The sequence below is a fragment of the Poecilia latipinna genome, unplaced genomic scaffold (genome assembly GCF_001443285.1).
Source record: "Poecilia latipinna isolate Pla-1442-1.1 unplaced genomic scaffold, P_latipinna-1.0 Scaffold68, whole genome shotgun sequence".
Taxonomy (NCBI): Eukaryota; Metazoa; Chordata; class Actinopteri; order Cyprinodontiformes; family Poeciliidae; genus Poecilia; species Poecilia latipinna.
The window spans coordinates 368653-390033 of record NW_015112684.1 but is presented as its reverse complement, the minus strand read 5'-3'; the positions used below and the strand labels follow the sequence as shown (position 1 = coordinate 390033).

Genomic DNA, 21381 nt, shown 5'->3' with positions numbered 1-21381 from the left:
TCACTGAGTCGTTGTTTCCTTCAGATCAGCCCTCTGCCGTCCCAGCTCTCCCTCCTGGCTCGGCCTCTCCACCCGAGGGGACGGCGTCCCAGATGGAGCGTCCAGAACCAGGTGGGCCCCACGCCATCCCTCGCCGCCACGCACCCATCGAACAGCTGGTTCGCCAAGGCTCGTTCAGGGGATTTCCAGCTCTCAGTCAGAAGAACTCTCCCTTTAAGAGACAGCTGTCGCTTCGCCTCAATGACCTGCCATCCACTCTGCAGCGCAAAACAGACTTTGAGACCAAGAACCCTGGTGAGTTGGGACATTTTTGTAGATTGGCTTGCAAATGTTGACAAACGTAGACACCCACTGACATTCTATTCTCAGTGACCTTGGAAACAGAAGATTTGTCACTTCAAAACTGATTTTCTTTAGGCTATCTTTTAGATATTTAAAATGCTACATGATTTAGGCTTCTTGTATCATTACATTATTATACTCATCTGTTGTCTATAGCTTTAGCTGCCATTGGTTGAGAAGTGAAGTACACCCTGGCCAGGTCACCAGTCTATCATAGGGCAACATAGAGACACACAGGACAAACAACCATGCACAAACACACATGGAGACAAAAAGAACAGCCATGTTTTTGGACTGTGGGACGAAGCCAGAGAATCCATTTCAGCTCAGTAATATTTTAATGTTATTTCATCTAGACGGGTTGGCAAAACCAATGGATTTTGTGAAAATATTTTACAAATGTACTGATTGGATTTTGGTCTTCCTAGTTTTCTGCATCTCAAAGAATTCAGTTTTGCATATAATATAACTACGGACAAAATATTGGACCGTGTGGAACTTTGACCATTTACAATGCAGCTGTTTGTTTCAGTTGCAGAATTTGGTGTAGATTGAAACTTGATTGGAATTACAGGTTTACTAGTTACATTTGACCAATAATCTAATTAAGATCTTTCCATCTTAAATTAACTGAGGATTATATTCATATGATTACATACATAAAGTTTCACTTTATGTTGATTTATTTCACAATTTTTATGACAAATTTCTTTAACATTTGTGTTGCTGGTCCAGTTAGGTTACATTTCAGTGTTTATATTATTGCATACATAAGTAAGCTTTTTTGGTGTAATTGAAGAGTAACTTTGTATAAAATATCTCCTTTATTGAGTCGGTGGAGTGGAGGCTTATTTGTTTGTTTGTGTCATGCAGCATTCAAGGCACCTCAGAAATAGGAACTTTGAACTTTTAGTTTTCATATTTATCTGCTTTTTATGTGCTGGTTGGAATCAAAAGATTTGTGTCTGATTCAGTTTCATAAAAACATCGAGGCAATAATGCTCTACCAAGCCTACCTGTAGAGTCTCCTCCTAACCTTGACATCAGTAACATGTGACCTGCTGAACATAAAGAAACTGACTTTTAAAAAAAATGGTAGAAGACAATTACATTGCTTATTTGCTCCCTTGTGACGCTCCAAACATATCAAGTATTGATCTGTACAGTCAGTCAGCTAACTAAACTAGCCAGTCAGAAACCTCCTATTGCCAGGGGTATAACAAAACAAACATGCACTCTTACTCCACCCCTATACATGTGAAGTGTAAAGGAGCCTCTGAACTCTGCAGGATGAAGACTTACATAACCTTGGTTTATGCAAAACAAAGCAAAAAGAAAACCTGAAAGGTAGATATGATGCCAATACCCATTGGTATTCTCCATTGTAATCCAGGGCCTGCAGCTGTACAATTCTCACTGTTTAAACACATTCTGTAGGTGAGGAATGGAAGCACAAATAATATACAGTTCATGCAAATGCATGCGTCAAATTACATCCTCTAAGTAATTCTGAAGTGAAACTTGTTGGAGGCTGTGAACGATTTTAAACTGGGGTTAGAATTTTCAGCAGCAAAAAAGTGCTTTTACAATGTACTGACTAAGGTGGGCTGAATGCAATTGTCTTAAAAGATTAAATGTGCCGAAAGCCGTATCCACACACACTTTATCATAATGCATCACTATGTGCTGGTCTATCACACAAAATTTCAATAAAATTTGTGGTTGGGATGTGACAAAATGGGAAAAAATGTTCAAGTTGTGTAAATACATTTGAAAATCCTCATAGCTTTTATTTGTAGCTGATCAGTTTTGAAAATACACAATTAAAAATCTTGTGCTTTTGATATTTTTTACATTAGTAAACAACAATTATTAAACCCTGAACATGCAAAATGAATCATTAACCCAAGTATTTGTTTCATTTCTCAAGCTTCTTCTTGTCTCATCTGCATGTTTTTCCTTTTGTTCTCTCTGCTTCCTATGTATCCTTTTCCTGCCGGTGCCAGAGATGGACATGGGGTTGCCTTGTGAGGGTGACAGTAGTATAAATGCACTGTGTTGCCAGATCAACACATCCTTCGCCAAGCCATCAGACGAGCTCTTCTCCAACCCATCTATGTCTGCAAATTGCCCTCCGACCTGCACTGTGCCCCCAATTTTGCCTCCTCCACCTGCACCTGTCCAGGGTAAGAAGGAATGCAGAAGATTGATAGCTGTAGATGAATTGTTCCCACTGTCTGAAGCTCTTTTTGTGTGTGTTTCCAGCCACCTCATCCTGGGTGCAGCCAGAACCTTCTCTCCACTCCCCTCCTCCGGTTTCTGCTGCACTGCAGAGCGGCCACAAGCGCACCCCCTCAGAGGCTGAGCGATGGCTGGAGGAGGTCTCTAAGGCTGTCAAAGCCCAGCAGACGCCTCCCTCTGGGCCCATCATACCCACCATCCCTGGACCCCCTTCCATAACCAGTCATCATATATCCACACAGGCGACATTGTCCTCTGCCCCAGTATCTACTGTCCCGTTGCCCCTCGGTACTTTGCCCAAATCTCTTATCTCTGGCCCTTCTGCCCTTCCATGTCAAACCCAAATGCCTCTCCCACCCATGTCAATATCATCTGTTCCTCTAATACCAGGTCCTCCAGTGTCAGGCCCCCCAATGTCTCTCCCGTCCATGTCCATCCCAACTATGACGGGCCCGAGCATGTCCGGAGCCCCTATGATGCAGGGCTCTCTGCCCGGGCCCCCTGGCTCCCTTCCAAGTGCAATGCAACCATTCCCCCTTGCTTTTGATGCCACTCCAGCCCCTGTTGGGATGTTTGCCAACCAGCCGGTCCAACCTGCCTTCATGCCCATGCAGACCTACATGCCTGGTCTGGCTAGCAGCATGACTTACCCCAATGCCAGCGTGCCAGTGGTAGGCATCACACCATCACAAATGGTGGCCAATGCCTTTTGCACTGCCACAGGCTCATCAGGCACAGGTCCGACCATGGGCTCAGCTGCTGGAGGGTCCAAAGTGGGGCCCTTGGGCACTGTCGGGCATCACCACTCCTATCCAGGAGCAGCCGGCACAACCGGACACCCCTCAGGGTTTAACGCAGCTACGTTTTCCTCCACTCCACCTCTGTCGTCATCCATTAACGGCCTCCCACCCCACAGCACTGCAGCCGCAATGAACCTTCAGAACGGGACTTCGGTCAGTGGTGGCAGTGGAGAGAGCTGGCCTCCAGAGGGCAGCCAACTAACCGCTCCAGGGGTTAGCGACTCCCAAGATGATGATCGTTTTGAAGCCAAGTGGGCGGCACTGGAGACAAAAGGAGCGACGCAACCGACAGGGAACAAGGCACCGGCTGCCACAGCCAACCCATTCTCCAACAGTCTGCAAAAAACCTTTGAGATTGAGCTCTGAGTTGGACTCTGGCTCTTAACGATGTAGTTCTTGCTCTGGGGTTAAAGCCCGAGGAAGACGGGAAGCTATTCCAGGAATTTTTGCTTAATTGGTATACAGGCCCTTTCAGACGGCCTAGCATCCAGCCTGTGGCAGCCTTGGAGTCAGTGCTACTACGATCTTAATTTCTTTCTTTATGATCCCATGTGAGATAGAGACAAACTCAGCAGTCGGCTGGGCTGCAGTCTGAGAGAATCAGGTTTCCAGCTGTCTGAACTTCACAAACTGAATCCATTCAGTCCAACCGTCAACATTCTCTCCTTCCTGCTATCGCTTCTCCACTCTGGCTTTGTTTTCCCTGCTGCAAGTCCCTAGATTTACTGCATGTTCGTCCTACTCAAAGCACTGTGGGGAGGACGCGGCTCAGTGGTTTCTTTTTTTTTTTTTGAAAGAGGACTCAACTTGGATGCATTCCAACCCAAAAAGATATTTTTGGACGTTTGCTTGTTATATTTTTTTATCATGGCGGTTTTATGGTGTCTGGCAACATCGTGGACGAAGGTGTAGAAGATTCAAGTAACACACCGATGCTGATCTCAGCCGAGTGGGGCAGAAGTCTGGAAGGAAGAGTCCAAACGACTTACTGACCACTAGTACAGATTTATGGCCAAAATTGCTTTATTTATTGTATTCTGAGTTTAACATGTTTTATGTACCTTGAAACCCGTAAGTTGAAGCCGAGTTTCAGAAGCATGTTTATGTTATTTATCCCAACGTGTTTGATTTATGACAGCAGAGAAAGGAAAGCACTGTGGGAATCCTGATCATATAGCAGGAACCAAATAACCACAACTTCCACTACAGCTGCGTACTGGGATGAGTCAGACTGGTGTATATAGCCGCATGCTTCTTCCACCTCACTGCTGCTGAGGCCTGATAAATCAAAACGGTGTCACTTGGATGTGTAGCTTGTTACTTTTATAATCGCCTAACAACAAGGGCATGAGACACTTCAGGATAACCAGCACATACAGTAGAGCACACAAGCAGTCTGTCTTCACCAAACAAACCCAAGGAACTTTAACAACTCAGTGGAAAAAAAGAAAAATGCTCCTCCTCACTGTGCAACTATGGAGAAACAATGCACTGCATTCCAGATTTCACAAATCCTCATATGTCTGCTGACAGGGTATACGCTCCTCATGTACAATAATGATTGTGTACGCACCTCTTTGCGTATCATGGTAGTGCTACACTCACAGTGCGCTGCAAAAGTATTCCCACCCCCATGAACTTTTTTGCCATGTTGCATGTGATGGACCGAAACAAAGTAGTGCAGATTCCAAGTAGGAAATTTCATCAAAATATCATAAAAAATTACAAAACAGCAGTATTATGTAAAATTTTGCTTTTTTTGAGCTTTATATCATGTTATAATGTTACTTCTGAGTCAGAAACACAGCTGGAGAGTTGCTCTGATTCTTCCATGCATGTTTAAGAAATCCTTGGATCTCCTGTGGCAGCCATTCTTGGTTGCCTAGATGCCTAAACGTCCCACTCAGCTCCTCTAAACTAGTGGCAGCAGCAATTATCAACTACCTGGTGGAACTTTCTGTCTGGTGAGCTCATCGTACAAACTACTCAGTCCGACTCTCCTAAGAACAGCTGTTTACGGTGGAATAGAGGAGCATTGTTGAGACGACATCCTGAAAAGAAAGTGAAAGAGTAGGAGCACAATTTCAAAGCGCCAAATTGTGAAGTTAAATTATTTTAAAAGTTATTTTATTATATTTACAGCTCTGGAAAAACAAACAAACAAAAAAAACTCTTAAAATAATCAGTTTCTCTGGTTTTACTCTTTATTAGTATATGTTTAAGTAAAATGAACATTGTTCATTTATTCTATGACTACTGACAATGTCTCCCAAATTCCAAGCAAAAATTTAGTGTTTATTTGCAAAAAATGAGAAATGTTCAAAATAATGAAAAGATGCAGTGCTTTCCGACCTCTAATAATGCAATGAAAACAAGTTCATATTCATTTAGAAACAACAACGATAATGTTTTAACTCAGGAGGAGTTCAGAAATCAATATTTGGTGGAATAACCAGGAGGTTTTCAACGGGGTTCACTGCAGTGGGCTCTTCATTTTTTTCCAGACCTGTATGTCATTTTTCTAACAGAATTACTTGAATGTGCTATAAAATGGCACGATGTACCTGGAAAAAATACAGAATACCACCTCTTTAAAAGAGTGCTTCTCATCCTTCTCAAGTGAATTTCGATCTGGACTTTGACTAGGACATTCTAGCCCACAAATAGGCTTTGATCTTAGCCATTATCTTTAATAAATATGTACTGCTTTGTTTGGCATATCACATAAAATCCCAATAAAATGCACTGATGTCTGGATAGAATGGCACGCAATGTGGAAAAGTTCAAAGGGGTTTAAATACTTTTGCAAGGTATTGTTGAACAGATTTCAGGGTGAACAGAGAGCTTGGGACTCGGGAAATAATCATGTTGAGTGAATGTAAATCAAAGTTTCAGCTGACTCATAAACAGGGACAACTGCACATGTTGCTGCCATGGAGAACGAGCTGTATGTGAGAAACTGAGGGAGAGGAAACAGAGTCGCACCTTTAGGGAGTAAGGAAAAGGAAGTCTGATGGAAGAAACGCAGATAAAACAGGTTGAGTAGGATGTAAAAGCAAGAGGCAGTTTTGGTTCAGAGCTAAGACATACTCATCATTACGTCCACAACACAAACAGCGTCTCTGGTGTCTTTACACTCTGCAGCTTCAAACACTGTGGAGCCACCTCTCTGATCAGTTTAAAACAAAATGTCAGCTGTCTGACTGCAATGTCATAAATGTTCCTTTTTAATTTTTCAAACTGTGCAACTCGTGATGCAGTTCGAACTTCGACCAAGTAGGTAACGCTTTGAGTGTGGTAAGGTTGGGTCCCACTGAGAAGATCCAGCATTAAATAAAAAGCAGAAATGTTTATAATCAAAGGGCTTTCTGCAGGTGGTTTCTCTCTTCTACAAGCTATGATCCGATCAGAGATGCTCCTGCTTCACTCCATGAATACGGACTGCCACTTTTAACATGATCTGCTCCTTGTTTTAATGAACTTAACGACTCTCTTCCTGCGGCTGACGGCCTGACTTTTTCCATCATCCAAATTTATAGGCGACTGACCTAATTTGTACCATTTTATCTCCTCCCAGGCTTCGGCCAATTTGGTTTAAATCAATATTTCTTCCAATCTGAGCAAACTGCTTTCTCTACCTTCCTTTCTTTATTAAGCCAATCTGATTGGTTGATTGATTGGTCCATAAAGTAGATGCTTTTAGTCCACTCAGAGACCATTTTTGACCCTTGACTCTTGTTTGCACGCCCTCCAAATTATAAATGTAGGCTAATTGTGTTCTCCGTCAAAGCAAACTAAATGACCTCATCAACTTGATTGTAAAACCTTAGCTTAGTGATGGTAACAAAGCGAACCAGTGGAGTTTATTTTTAATCTTTATTTACAGAAGTTTTTGTATTTAAACCAACATATTTGTATTGTAATTACATTGTACAAAAGATAAATAAAGTAATATAATATTATCCCTGCTTATGTGTCAATGACCCAAACATTACTTATTTCCATTCAGCTTTTCATGCTACTTTCAAGCTTTCATCTGATCTTATTTGTTCCTGAATTATTTGTTTTTAACTGGTGTATAAATGACTGCAGAATAAGCTACAGAAAATCTACTTGGTATGTAGTACGGTAAGTATTTATGTCATAAAAATGTATGTGTTCACTGGAATCCCTGGGCATTCCCTCATGGGCAGCTAGCCAAAGCCAACCATATTTTTCTGCAACAATCATTTAATCAAGTATATTTATTCATTCATTTATTTACTCACTAACTGATCATTGGTCATCATCCTATTTATCTTTGCAGGTGTGCAAAATATCTAATTAAAAATGCTAAATATTTTTAATATGAACTCAAATATTGACGAGTCATAACTCCTCAACAGAACCCCATATCACAAAGCTGTTTCTTTAACATGAGCAAAACTGCTTTTAAAGGCGTTTTATGCACACTGTAAATGAATATTTATTGTTAAAGATACTACGAATAGGAAAGTCACACTTTTTAACAAAAACACACAAAGACTGCAGATAGAACAAGGATCAGAACTCTGCGTTTCTTAAGTTAACTTACAACAAATGTGTTGCAATGTATTGCAACAGACAGAGGAACTCGCATATTCTTCAAATGAAGGGCAGTGAAATAAAAAATCTCCCTGTGAAGACAAAAAAAAATGTTTTACACAGCATATCTGCAAACAGTCTTTAAAATAGCCTAGAAAAGTAAGATCACTCCATTATTAATCTGGTGCATTCTAGAAACTGCAAGTGATGACAGGCTGAATCTGTCAACAGCAACTCATTCAGCTCCGTCCTGTGTGCGTTTGGTCTGAACCAGCCCCGACAGCACCTGAATGCACCGCTGTCTTATCGGGGCTCTCCTCCAGTCCGCCTCGGCTGAGTGGTTCTGCTGCAGCAGCTCGGATCGCTAATGAAACCAGACAAGCACCCTTTTCTTCTTTTTCTACTGCACTAACTCTCAGCGGGCCGCCGGCCTCTGATCTCAGGTCAGCGAAAGAGTGTGAGCTGCCAAAGTGTAACAAGGGGGCAGGATACAGAGCACTGGATCTTTTTTTTGTTTTGTTTTGTTTTGTTTTGTTTTACTCTTACTAATTCAATGAGCCTTCCAGTAAATTTTTTATTACAGTGTGTCATTTAAATGAGCTTTGATGGGACTTGTTTTACAACTGTACCTAACTAGCAGCAATCTGTGCCTCCTCAGGCTAGTTTTATTCCTGCATCACTGTAATATGGTCTCAGATTTAAGCAAACACTACCAGGAATACACCAGAACGATGATTAATGCAGTAAAGATGGCGCCATTCATCTTCATGTTAATAATCGCATGCCAGCTGTTAACACAATTTTATTGTGGGGCTTTTATTAGTAAATATTCCAGCTGTTGGCTCAGTTATCTAGAACAACAAATTGTTTTGGATCCTTACAAAGTATTTTAACCCAATTTTGAAAACTTGCATGATAAAACTAAGAAAGAGATTAGTTTGTTGTTCCTTAAAACACACATCTGCTAACTGACTGGTTCAACATAGAAGCAGGTAAAAAGAAAAACATGAAGCCAAAACGAATCCATTTTGACAGAAGTTATAGTACAGGCACAGAAAACATGTGGAAGAAGGATCTCTGGTCAGGTGAGACCCAAATTGAACATTTTAGCCTACAAAACAAACCTATGTTTGATGGAAAACCATTGTTATTCATTATCTGGAACACATTGTCTCCTTGATAAAACATGGCGGTAACAGTATCATGCTGTGGGGTTGCATTTTTTCATAAGGGACAGTGATGCTGGTCATAACTCAGCTCTAGACATAGATCAAAGTGATGCAAATGTGTAAGAATGGTCCAGTCAAAGTTCAGACCTAAATACAAATGAAAATCTCTGACTTGAAAATTGATGTTGTATTATCATATTATTGATTATATTGTATGAATTGTAATTCACTGGGATACTAGTAAACATGATTTGTGTGATTTATGAGCTTTATGAGTTATTTTGCAAAGAAGATGGACAAAAAAATAATCCTCCTCAGATGTTAATATCTGCTGGTGGCATTCCCAACATTTCCCTGAACTGTCATGTTTTTGGACCGTCGGAAGAAGACAGTGCCCAAAGAGAATCCCACACATGTTCAGAGAGATTATCCACAAAACCCCCTCAGGCTGGGATTCAAACCCACAACCTTTCTGCAGTTTTGGCACCAACTGCTCCACCAACATTCAAGTTTGTGGCTACAGTCTGACACAACATGCCAAAGTTCAGTAGGTATAAATGCTAATGCAAAGCACTCTGTGGGCCTTTAAGGAGAAGAAAAAACCTGGTTGTCATGGTGACACAGTAAAAGATTTATGTCCTAGGAAAAAGTGCTATAATCAACAAAAACCGCTACACATTCACACACAATTCATTACAGCGATAACAGATGAAAATACAAAAATCATCCCTGTGGATTTTCAAGGAAAACAGCGTATTTGTTGTGTGCGTGTGTGTGTGTGTGTGTGTGTGTGTGTGTGTGCTGGGGGACAGTGGAGGTTATTTTTGTTGCACAGTGTGCGTAAACACCCAAAGCACATTGTTTTTAAAATGATCAGAACAGAGAGTCTGTGTAATTCTGTGCAGCACGGTTGTATTTTAAATGGAAAGTCTCACATCCACTCTCCAAGCTGCTTTTAGTGGCCGCTTGCTTGTGTCTGTCTGAGGGCATCAGCACAAGAACAGAGTCTGTAATTCTGTTTGCATAATGGACTGTGGCTAGATTGTCTGATAAGCAGAAGATAATGCAACTATGCTCTTTGCTGATAGACCCACACTTATTTACTGTTACATTTCCCTCAAATACACTTATTTTGTATAAATTGCTAAATTTACACACATTTTTGTAGCGTTTGTAGCGACGTCTGTAGGTAATTCTTCACTATTAATGAACACAACCCCTCCCCCATGGCTACATGACCACACGGCTAATTGTAACGCATAAAACCACGGCCACGTGACCCTGCAATCCTTCAAGCTTGAGCGAAGTAATTACTCTGATTAACTGCATATGTGAACTATCGATGAGTGCAGCTTGAAGTGCGTGGTGCACAGCTGGCTGCTACAGCACAACATGCTCTGCTGTATTCACCACCTTTTGAATGTGTCACATTTTGTCCAATCACAGCTACAGTCATCTGTGTAATTTATTGGAGCTTCATGTTTTCCACTCCTTTTTGCAAAAAAAAAAAAATAATAAAAAATTCCAAGCTCATTAGATAGAGAGCAACTGCGAACATCAATTTTCAAGCCTTGCTTCAGATTCTGAATTGGATTTAGCTCTGGACTTTGACTAGGCCATTTTCACACATACACTTTTAGTCAAATTTAATAATAATAATTTGATGTTTTCTGGAGATATTTCAATACGTTTAAGGTTTCACGGTAAAGTGGGATGAATATGGACAAGTAAGCACGCACACACATAATCTCTTGATGTCTCAAATACACAACAAATGCTATTTGTACATAAACACAACTTCAGAAAGGCTAAATTTAAAGGCATTCATAAAAATAGCTATGCCAGATCCAACAGACCAATACACACGAGGCTGGATCCAGCTGAGCTGCCACTCAGAGGGAAAGTGCGCCACCTATTGTTCTTTCTGCTGAAATTCTCCCAGCACTGATATAAATCACCTGTTTATTTTGTAATAAATAAATAGCAGAGGGGGTTTTCCCCTTTCAAATCAGAATGAGATCAGTGCTCCGAAAAATAAAAGCTGTTCTTAATGATTCTTTGAAACATTTTCTATCTGAGTAAATCATTCTTTTTCTTTTCTTCATTTATTTATTTTTTATTTTTCATTAGGAAATGTTTCCGAATTTCCTACAGCAATCCTCATAAGTCCACAAACGAAATTTGCAGGTTTTCAAAACTTAAAAATAAAACAATGACGAATCATTTCAAAAACTTTTCTGCCTCTGATGTGACATTTGTTACACACAGTTCAACTGAATTTTCCTGTGGGGTGACTTTTCTTCTCATGCAACTGTTTTTTTTTTGTTTTTTTTTTTTCTATAAAGGTGGATTAAGTTTTGTACAGTCCAAAATACCAGGCAAGTTGAAGATCATCATAGCATCATAGTGAGTTCACATCAACTGTAGTTTCAAAAGAACAAAATGAAACTTTTGAATTGTCCGAGTGCAAAATTTAATCTGGCACATCTGTAGAGTCATCTGAAGAGGGATGTGGACCAGAAATGTCCTCGTTGTTAGATAGATACAAGGAACCTCAGCAATGGATAGGTTCATTTCCAAATGAGTTTGTGCAAAGAAAGTTAAAGGGAGTGTTAAAGGGTTTACTGTTAAAGGGAGCATAAACTTTTGGAACCAGGTTGCTGCAGAGAAGCGGCTTTTTCCGGCTTCTAACTAGGACGGCTTAGTAGTAACCCACCCACCGAGACAGTCTGAACAGTCAGGAGCAGGTGGTCTCATGTGAAATTTACTCCTGTGTTGTTGAGCTGCTGATGTTCATGGAGCGCCCTCCTGTGTACAGATAAGGTACTGCAAACCAAGATCACGCTGTATGACATCTAAAAAAAAATTAATAGCGCGTAAAAGTTAGTAAAACGAATCCAACTTTTACAAGGGTCTGTCTGCTTTCAAGGACGAGATAAAGGTTATGCTTTTAGGAAAAAAACAACATAAATGTTTACAACTTTTTTAAACCACAAATTGGATAATGTTTTCCTTGTGGCATAATGTGTTTATCTGTGACTTTAAAGGTCACCTGGATGCTGTTTTAGGAAAAGACAGCTCTGCAGCCCTTAATTAAAAGTGAATTAGACACACAGCCAAAACTTTTTACAAATACAAGTGGGTCACATACAGAGCTGACTCACAATAATGATTACTGCAGATCATTGTCTGAACATTAACACTTACAAAATGTCACCAGAAGAAAACACAGTTCTAGCTAACACTGTAATTGTTGTGAACAAATCAGCTGTCTGTTATATAAACACAGAATCTGTTCATTTGAAAAGCTTTATTCTGCCAAGATGGGAATCATAGTGGGAGCCATGCTTCATAACCAAAACTAAGAAAATAAATTGAATTGCAGTAAATTCCTGGTATCGTGGGCTGCAAGGCTGACGATTCTCACCAATATTAAGACTTTCTGATCATCTCACAGTTTAGAGGCGAATAAAATGCTGATATATTGTTCATCTGCAAAGCAAAGACATTCAGTCACACAAAGAAAATTAGTTTATTTTCTTTATTTGGTCAATGTTATTTTATTTAAGATCAAAGTCAAGAGTTTCAATTACCAGAATTGAATAAAAACTGCATTTACACAGAAAAATAAACTAGAGCAGGAATCTGTCAGAAAGAAAAGTGATAGTTTTTAAACCAGACTTTCAATGTTGTATTTACATGTGACTAAGTGAGACTGCATTTCTGGTTTAGTGCAGCTGCATTAGCTTTCTGAGAAGTAAATCTACCCTAATACTCAAGGTTTTTAACCCACTGGAATGTCTAAATGTGCTAAGATATTGATTTTATTCTCATTGCTTTCACTATATAGCAAATATAACTGTAAATGATGGTCAAGGCAATAAGTGAAAGAAATTCATAATTAATGATATGTTTAATTGAGTAGAAATATACCCATGAAGGCACACGCTGCTGCAGGTGAACCTCGTGAACCACAGGAACACCCCAAACTTTGTTTTTATAACTCCAAGGTTTTCAGTCTCTGCTCTCTGTGCAATGAGAGACCAAAAAGATGCTTCCTATGGCTTGGGGGAATTAAGAAAATCCAAACTATTCCCTTTTACTTTAAATTAACTAGTTAGTAATTCCGGGTAGGTATGAGCAGCCAGCTGCAGGAAGGGAGGAAACAATAATCTAAATGTCAGTCTAAGAGTTTAAGTTCTGCTGCAACTTCATGAGAACTGAGGAGATAAACATCAGACATGATGAAAACTGTCCGTTAAAAGTTAAATGTGCAGCTTGTTTTCTTGTCCAGTTTGTTTCAACGTTGCTTGATGCTGAGAGGCTGCAGAAAAAGTGATCTGCGGCTGGATTTGACGTCTGATGCAGAACCAGTTTGTAAAGTAAAGGCAGATAAGAGTGAAGCAGATACTTCATCAGAGCTGACAGTTAGCACCCCTCCTAGTGATGATATCAGGCCTCTGAGGCTCCTCACATTTTGAGGCTCCTCAAAGCTGATTCCAGTTCAGTTATTTAGTGCCATTGGGTTGATCCCTCTCAGGTTCCTGGAGCAGCAGCGTTGGGATTCACAGCGCTGAGTGGGACCATCTGAGGAAGACTGGAAAGTTGTTCCGAACGCGGCGGGGGGGTCACAGGGTGTCGGTGCGAGCGAAGCAGCCGTCGCACACCCTGACCGGGTGGTCCCAGCCTCGGGAAGGAACGGCCTTGATGTGGGTGGAGCAGGGGCCACACACCCCCTGACCACAGGCCCTGCAGTGGTGCTTGGACATGGTCAGGGTGAAGGCCTTTTTGCATTCATGGCACTGGGTGATGCTGTGGTCCGGGACCCAGTAGTCTGGCCGAGCCACGTCCTTCACGAAAGCTGATCAGAAAGAAAGAAACAAAAAAATATATATATATATTTTAGCTGTCATTATTTAAGGATATTGACAAGTTGTGAGATATTGGCTCCCTGGCAATGCAAAAATTTACATGAAAACATGAGGCTTTACTGATCTGTTTTGTCTTTAAAGGAGCCTTAACATAATGCAATGAGGAAGAGGTAGCAGGACTCACAGCGGGGGTAGTCCAACGCCGTGGTGACCATGTCCACTGTGGACTGAGCCACCTCCGTCACCCTGCGAGCCATCAGACCGTGAGACTCCACGTTACTCACTATCGGAAAGAAAAGTACAAGCAAAGTGTCACAAACATCACCTCATAGTGTTAGACTCACTGATTGGCTGTGTGGGTCTTACCCTGGCTGTTGGTGTCGGTGGGTCCTCGCCCCTCGTGGCAGGGCTGACACACCCGGACAGGACTGCTTCCCCAGCCCCGCTGTGGCACCGGCATCCTGTATTTGGAGCAGGGATGACAGAAACCCTCGCCGCATGATCGACAGTGATGCTTCCGATCAGCCTCCTTGAACTCCGTCTTGCATCCATGACAGGCCTGGAGGGAGGGAGGGAGACGTGGATGGACAAGTTTCAATAATATCAGTGCAAAAGCTTTGTGAGCAGGGATGTCAGTAACTCTAATCTCTCCAATTCTTTCAGTAATGACTAATCTAACGTCTTATTTCTAATCCAGTAATCAGATTAAAGTTAGTTATCCAAGTCTACTATCGTTATCCATTTACTTAGTAGAAAGATCTACTGTTTCTTTCCTCTTGTGCCTCCAGGAGAGACGTCCCATGTTTAATACCAGGCAGCAACACAAACGTAAACAATGGAGGAAGGAGAGAGATTAGCGTTTTTTAGCTGGAAATACAAGATCTATTTTGAGTTTGTGTCAGCTACGGATGACAATATGAAGGTATGTTGTCAACAAAGTGTTGTTTTTACACCCTTGAATGCAGAGGAGACCGAATAACGAGTGATTTCCTCCACGTCTCTCATGCAGCAGTTTAATGCATTAAGGAGAGAGGGCAAAAGTCCCCTAGTGGAGGATGGAAGTACTACCAGTCGATCCCAGAATATCAACTGATTTCTGATGAATAGAGCCTGATTTCATTTAATAAAATGACATAAACATGAAAAAAAAAAAAAAATTAGCAATTTTCTTATTGCGTTTACATTTTTGGGGGACAGGTTTCTGTTGACTAATATGAATTCATATTTATTCTAAACCCATTTTTTAATGTCAACACAGAAATGAAATAAATTTTTACTACTGCTTTTGGGAGTATAATAATAATTTTCAAACTTTCCAAACCATCTAACAACAAAAATACTACACCAAGAACAACAACATTACAACATTTGAAGAAACCTTGGGGATCGCAGCTCGGTACGGTCGAGCTGACAAAGCAAGCTCCACCAGGTGGTGATGCGACTAAATGGCAGAAGGTCTCTGTTGCCGTGTTCCTGTTTCTGAGCCAGTTTTGAATCTCTGCTTTAGTTCTTGGGACTCACAATGATCTCTGCGTTGGGTCTCCAGTACGGCGGAGCCACCTGGTCGGTGAGCCAGGCGGTGACGGCTTTGGTGGGTCCGGTTCCATACTCAGACACCGACTGGATCACGTAGTTCATCCCGTCCAGAACCCTCTGAGCCGCGTTCTGGTGGCTGGTCAGGAACATGTCGGACTAACAGAAGACAGAGGGATCCAACAGAGAGGAAGAGAATCACATCAACGTATTCCGATCATCTCTGGACTGTTAAACCTACAACATGATTAAAGTATGTTGAAAATAAACTGCGGAGGTTCTGTCATTTTATTTATAGGTGCTGTAATATTGTTGCCTCACATCCTCCCAGACGTGCTTGACCTCGGAGCGGACCACGCCGCTTTCAGGGTCCTGGTTGCCCATCCAGTACTGCCTGCTCCGGTAGATCACGCCGCAGCTGGCGCACTCCAGCACGTATCTGAGTTAAGAACAGGAAGAAATAATCAGAAGCTAGATATGAAACAGAGAAGAACACGTGTGTGTGTGTGTGTATCGTCTTACCCTGACCAGGCGTACTTGGCCAGCCCAAACCACGGGTTGTCAGAAGAAGCCGAGGTTTTGGGCACGACGATCACCTCCCTGCCTCCTTCGTAGCACCGCTGGAGACAGAACCAAGTCAAACAGAAAGTCGGTAAATTAACTGGGCCTTCCAACAGAAACTGGGAGAGCAGTGACTCGCTGTGGTGCTGCTGACTTACTTTACAGATGAGGACCTTGTTGTTGAACTGGTGAGCAAACTGGCAGAGTCCATCCGCCATGTGGGGGAGCCGGTCTCTGAGGTGATTCATGCCGTTTTTACAACGGATGCTGGAAGGCGCAGAGAGACAGAAGATTAGAGGAAATTATAAGGGCAGATATGATTAAATGTTTCATTCTATTCAACCCGTTATTTTATTTTCAACTCAATATTACGGTTTTAGAAGGTAATGGCAAAAAAAAAAAAAAAAAAAATCATAAAATAAAAAAACAAAAAACATATGAGATTTATAAAGATAAACCTTGATTGCATGTTTTATGTGACCAAAGCTTTCTCCTAAAGATTATGCTCGGGAATTGCCACCAGGGCAGAGCTTGCTAAGTAATGGAGTGTTGGGTGACTTTTGGATGCTGGCGTGGGGTTGATAGGGCAACAGGACATTTTTCTCCAAGGAAAACATCACAGAGTCAGAGACCTGATCCTCACTCCTCATGATCGATGGAAGAGAACATGGGACCATGAAACCTCTCTGGGATTTGGGGTCGTAGTTCAGACATTATTGGGGTTTTTAAGATGCTAATCAGCTGCTCCCAGTTTTAAAGCAATGCCTTGTTGCCCCAGATTGGCATCATAATAATTGTGCAAAAGCAAAAAAGTAACAGGAAGAATCCTTCCAGATGCACGGCATCTAAAACAACGATCAGACGGGACATTTGTCCAAACATGCAGCATGTCAACCAAAACAATTACGAACAAATGTTTACAAAATGAACAAATAAGAACTAACATGACAGAGACAATCCAGCATGCTACCACCACGAGCAGCAAAAAAATAAAAAAAAAATTAAAAAAATCCTGTATTCCAAGCCAAAGAAATGTCTGAACATTACATTTCAGAAGCATTTGACAAAAAGTGTTCCAGTAAAGTCTGCAGACTGTTGGACCAACTTACTTGCAGCTGAGGCACACAGAGGAGCAGGTGAAGTACTCATCAGGGAAGAAGGAGTACAGCGTCATTTTATCGTCTAATAGTTCTCCACTGAAACGCTCGCTCAGAGCCTGACAAGCAGAGAGGCCGAGAGCTTAGAGGGAGGAAAAGTGGAACTTAAAGTGGGATGAAAGCTAAACAGAAGGTAAGGAGAATCAACCCAGAGGACCAATTAAAACTAAGAACTGCACACTTTCCGATTCATCTGCTAAAGCTCGCTAAGACCACTTACCTCCAGAGCATGAAACACGATCCCAGGCTGGCGTGGGGAGCGCGTGTGAGTGTTATTCACTTGCTGCCTGACGGCCTCCAGCAGCTTGCTGTAGTCAGTGGGGGGGGTGATGGTCTGAGTGCCGACGTACTGGACCGAGCTGAAGGCCTCTGTCCCCAAACCCAAGTCATGGAAACGCTTCTGAAGGAGAGTGTCAGCATAACCGGGCCCCTCCGAGTCTAAAGGAGTGGATTTTTAAAAAAATATATCTTAGTACACTTGAGATAAAACAAAACTAACTTACAAGTAACTTTTCAGCAACGTTTAGCAGCTTGTTTCAAGTAAATAATTTCTTAAAATTGAGGAAAAAGTACTAGTTCCACTTGAATATCATTTTATTTACAACATGGGAAAAGTCTATAAGTGAAATAATCTGCGGAACTAGAACTTTTTCATCAATATTAAGTAATTATTAACTTTAAACAAGCTCCTATCTGTTGCTGAAAAGTTACTTGTAAGTTAGTTTTGTATGATTTCAAGCCGCACTAAACCATTTTCAAACTATAAACCAGACCTAAAATACTTTGTAAGATTTTGTGTTTTTGCAGTGTAGAAAACCATGTGTCCTTCCCTTCCACTTCACAATAACACACACATAAAATCCTGAAGTTTGTGGTTATAATATGACAACATGCGAAAACATTCAAGCGGTATGAATACTTTTCCAAGGCTCTGTACTGTTTTTTTCATACCCTGGCCCAGCAGCTGCGTGTGTGTTGTCTCCTGAAAGACGATGACTGCGGGTCCGAGAGAGGACAGGGGGACGTCCAGACCGCACCGAGTGGACAGAGCCTTCAGCTCTCGGGTGAAGTGCTTCAGGTAGGCCCTGGACGCGCTGCTCAAGAACTGGAACATGTCATTGTGGAGACGCTCCGCCCGTGTGCGATAGACGACGATATCGGACACGGCCAAAACCTGCCAAAGACGAGAGAACGTGTGTGTTCACTTACTGAGAGAATGGCAGAAGATTATTGTAATGCAGGCATCACAATATCACATCACAAGAACAGAAAGATCCAGAGAAACTCCTGGTGTATCTATTCTTATTCTGCTTAGAACAGGAACATTTAGTTGTAAACTTCACCCAATCCAGAACAGGAATGAGAAGAAATTTAAAATCCAGAGAAACTCCTATTAGTTTATCTAGAGAATCTATTCATTACCTTAGATCAACACTTAGCATTAAACTTTTAATATCGGAGCAAGACCTAGTGAAACTACTAGAACAAACTTAGAAAGTCAGAACAAGAATCCAGAGAAACCTCTACTAGTTCATAACTTACTTATTTTTATTTTTATTAAACATGGGGAACCAATATGTATTTTTATACTTTTTTCTATTAGTTTATCAAGAGAAACTCCTACTAGCTTATACATTGTGGAGTACTTTTTGTTTTGCTTTCTTTTGTTATTTTGTTTGTATTTCCTCTAATTCATGTAAAGCACTTTGAATTGCCTTGTTGCTGAAAATCTGCTATATAAATAAAATTACCTACCTTACATATAAAACAGAACTCATAGCATAGCATCAGCTGAAAAGAAAATCAGGTAATAAAACAATAAACTAGTAAGTTATTGGTCAGTCACACTGATTTTTAGTGAAGCAGAAACAGCAGGGACCCCAGAACACACTGTCCCCACTACCAGACAATAAAGGTGATAAAATGTTATAACCGTGTATCATCATCCGACTATTTTTTCTCTCCAAGAGCAAACCTCTGGGCTCAAACTCAGTTTTAATCCATAGCTGGCTCTGCTGGAGCTATGGGATAAAATAACACAGACTGACTCTTTTTACAAGTAAACTAAATTCTGCAAGCAATTAGATGTACTGGATTTTAATTTTGTGTATCAGAGTGAAAGCGGGTTAATAAAAATAAAGGGTACTTTTTGAAGATTTTATGAAAACAGCACTTTCCTTTGACTTCACAATTATGCGCAGTCACGTAGATCCGGCTCATAAAATTATGGTAAACACATTGAATTTTCTGATTTCAACAAGAAGAGATGTGGAAAAAGTTCAAGGAGTATGAATATTTTTTGCAAGGAATTGTAGTGCAGGACTTCAGTGTCACAAACTAAACAGCAATAAATAATTTATTTTCTACGTCAGTTTGTGCAGGAGTCCTATAAGTGCTAGTTTTCCCTGATATTAATATTTTCAGCAGACGTTCTCCAAACTGAAACTGTCGAGTGAGGACAGCAAACTCTTGCAAGGCAACTTCTGAACGATTATTTTTGTAATCGATTATTATGATGATTATTAATTTAATCGGATAAAGAGATTGGTTTTATTTGACCACAAAAGCCCTTTACAACATATAAGAAACACATTAAAATATGAAAATAAATAATTCAATTAATGTAATTATTTAAATAAGAAAATAAATATTTATTCCATAGAATGCAATGACATATTACTCCTCAAGTGTACATTTGATTATCTGTAGCAAAGGATGCACCTGCTTGTGGGCAGACACAAATACAGCCAGCTACGTAATGGCTACTGGAAACACCTCAACATGACAACAAGCTGTAGTGCTGCCTGTCCTTAGCCATGCAGAAATAGATAAGTTTATAGATTTAAAGTATTAAGACCAATCAGAAAACTTTAAAATCACCTTTAGAAGAAGACGCATTCTCTGGTTTTGATTGGCTGCTGCTCCCAACAGACCCTCCGTGTCCAGGGCGATGAGGCCCAGGGAGGGATTGTAAGCGGCCCACACCCCCACCGTGCAGGAGCTGGGGGACTTGGAGGTGTAGAACACGCTCTCACCCCCAAACAGGATGTGGTTGAGCGTGTGGGACTTGCCATCGCCGGTGTTGCCAAAGATGGAGAGGACCTTGACCCCAGTGACGTCCGCACAGCCGAGCCTCTCCACAAACTCAGCGTCATTTTTCACCTGGGAGAGGAGAGACAGGATGAAGGAGAAAGCTGTATCTGTGAGGTCGAAGCATGAGATCACTGACTCCAGTTATTACTCAATTAGAATGAGTCTGGATGAGGATGACAGAATCATCAGGACAAAACATAATAAGAAACCAATTCATCCCGTTGTGGGGTCAGAGCAGTTGCATTTCCAGTCGATGTCTTGATGAGCTTTAGCATGTTTAGAGAAGTAAAGAAAGTCCTTATCTAGCTGCACTTTGATCACGTAATAAAAACAAAGTGAGAGTGCCTCCCTGTGGGTCAGAAGAGTATGACTCACTAGGTGCTTTCCCAAATGACAAGACAACATGCTGCTCTGTTTCCTGCTGCAGTTAAAACCACTCTAAAAAATTATGGGGCATTATCTAAAACTTACACGTTAAAAGTAGACATCTTAACGCTGCTACATGTTTAGATAAATGGCTGGAAATAGCGAATCGTTAAAAGGAGCTAACTTCGCAAATTTAAAGAGAACTGTTTAATGTTCGAAAAGATGTATTAAATAAAAGAGAGAGAGAGAGAGAGAGAGAAATATTTCCCTGTATGCAGCTTGAGGCATGGGCCTCCATTAGAGGGAGTGTTAGCTCCGCTTTAGCCAAACAGCTAGCTGTTAGCTTTAGCCCGGCTAACTTTACCTTCAGGTTTTCCTGTTCGTCCACCAGCAGGAAGCTCCGGGCCCCCTCCCTCAACTCCTCTGACTTCTTTGGGCCGACCGACAGACTATCCATTTCCTTCATCAGTATTTCCGACATCGTCCTTTAAACATTCAAAACATAGCGGAGACACCAAAACGCAAAGCGAAAGTTCAGCATGACTGTCAATCACAACAAGAGCCACAGAGAGTGAAGCGCCGTACGGTATGGTAAGCAAAATGATCATATAGTAAGAGGCTTGGTAAACTGGTAGATGTTCAGTGATAAGCTGTTCTCGTAAGTAAGAATTACAGCCGTAGCCAC

At 41.2% G+C, this 21381-nt stretch overlaps 2 protein-coding genes across 3 annotated transcripts in view; one reads left to right on the top strand and one right to left on the bottom strand.

Moving 5' to 3' along the window:
- numbl (NUMB like endocytic adaptor protein) overlaps window positions 1–4173 on the top strand; it is a 40027-nt gene extending 35854 nt beyond the window's left edge. For both annotated transcript variants that reach the window (XM_015061150.1, XM_015061157.1), the window contains exons 7-9: window positions 25–294; window positions 2349–2528; window positions 2608–4173. In XM_015061150.1, the coding sequence (XP_014916636.1) occupies window positions 25–294; window positions 2349–2528; window positions 2608–3749 (1592 nt within the window). In that variant the 3' untranslated portion in view covers window positions 3750–4173. The remainder of the gene's footprint in view (window positions 1–24; window positions 295–2348; window positions 2529–2607) is intronic.
- An 8469-nt stretch (window positions 4174–12642) lies between these two features.
- On the bottom strand, window positions 12643–21381 carry LOC106965199 (zinc finger FYVE domain-containing protein 1). The gene is made up of 12 exons (XM_015061140.1): window positions 21061–21381; window positions 20118–20399; window positions 18189–18411; window positions 17458–17675; window positions 17190–17296; window positions 16239–16347; window positions 16042–16139; window positions 15841–15958; window positions 15508–15678; window positions 14353–14545; window positions 14171–14269; window positions 12643–13976 (listed from the first exon to the last, which is right to left on the bottom strand). Exons 1-12 carry the CDS (start codon window positions 21175–21177, stop codon window positions 13744–13746), a joined length of 1968 nt encoding a protein of 655 aa, XP_014916626.1. The 5' UTR covers window positions 21178–21381; the 3' UTR covers window positions 12643–13743.

Excerpts from the sequence above, each read along its gene's own strand:
- LOC106965199 (XM_015061140.1), bottom strand. The coding sequence starts at position 21,177 with ATGTCGGAAATACTGATGAAGGAAATGGATAGTCTGTCGGTCGGCCCA. Across the intron at positions 17,297-17,457 it reads TCGTGTTTCATGCTCTGGAG|GCTCTGAGCGAGCGTTTCAG; the intron begins GTAAGTGGTCTT and ends TCTGCTTGTCAG. Across the intron at positions 13,977-14,170 it reads GGCGTTGGACTACCCCCGCT|CTTTCGTGAAGGACGTGGCT; the intron begins GTGAGTCCTGCT and ends CTTTCTGATCAG.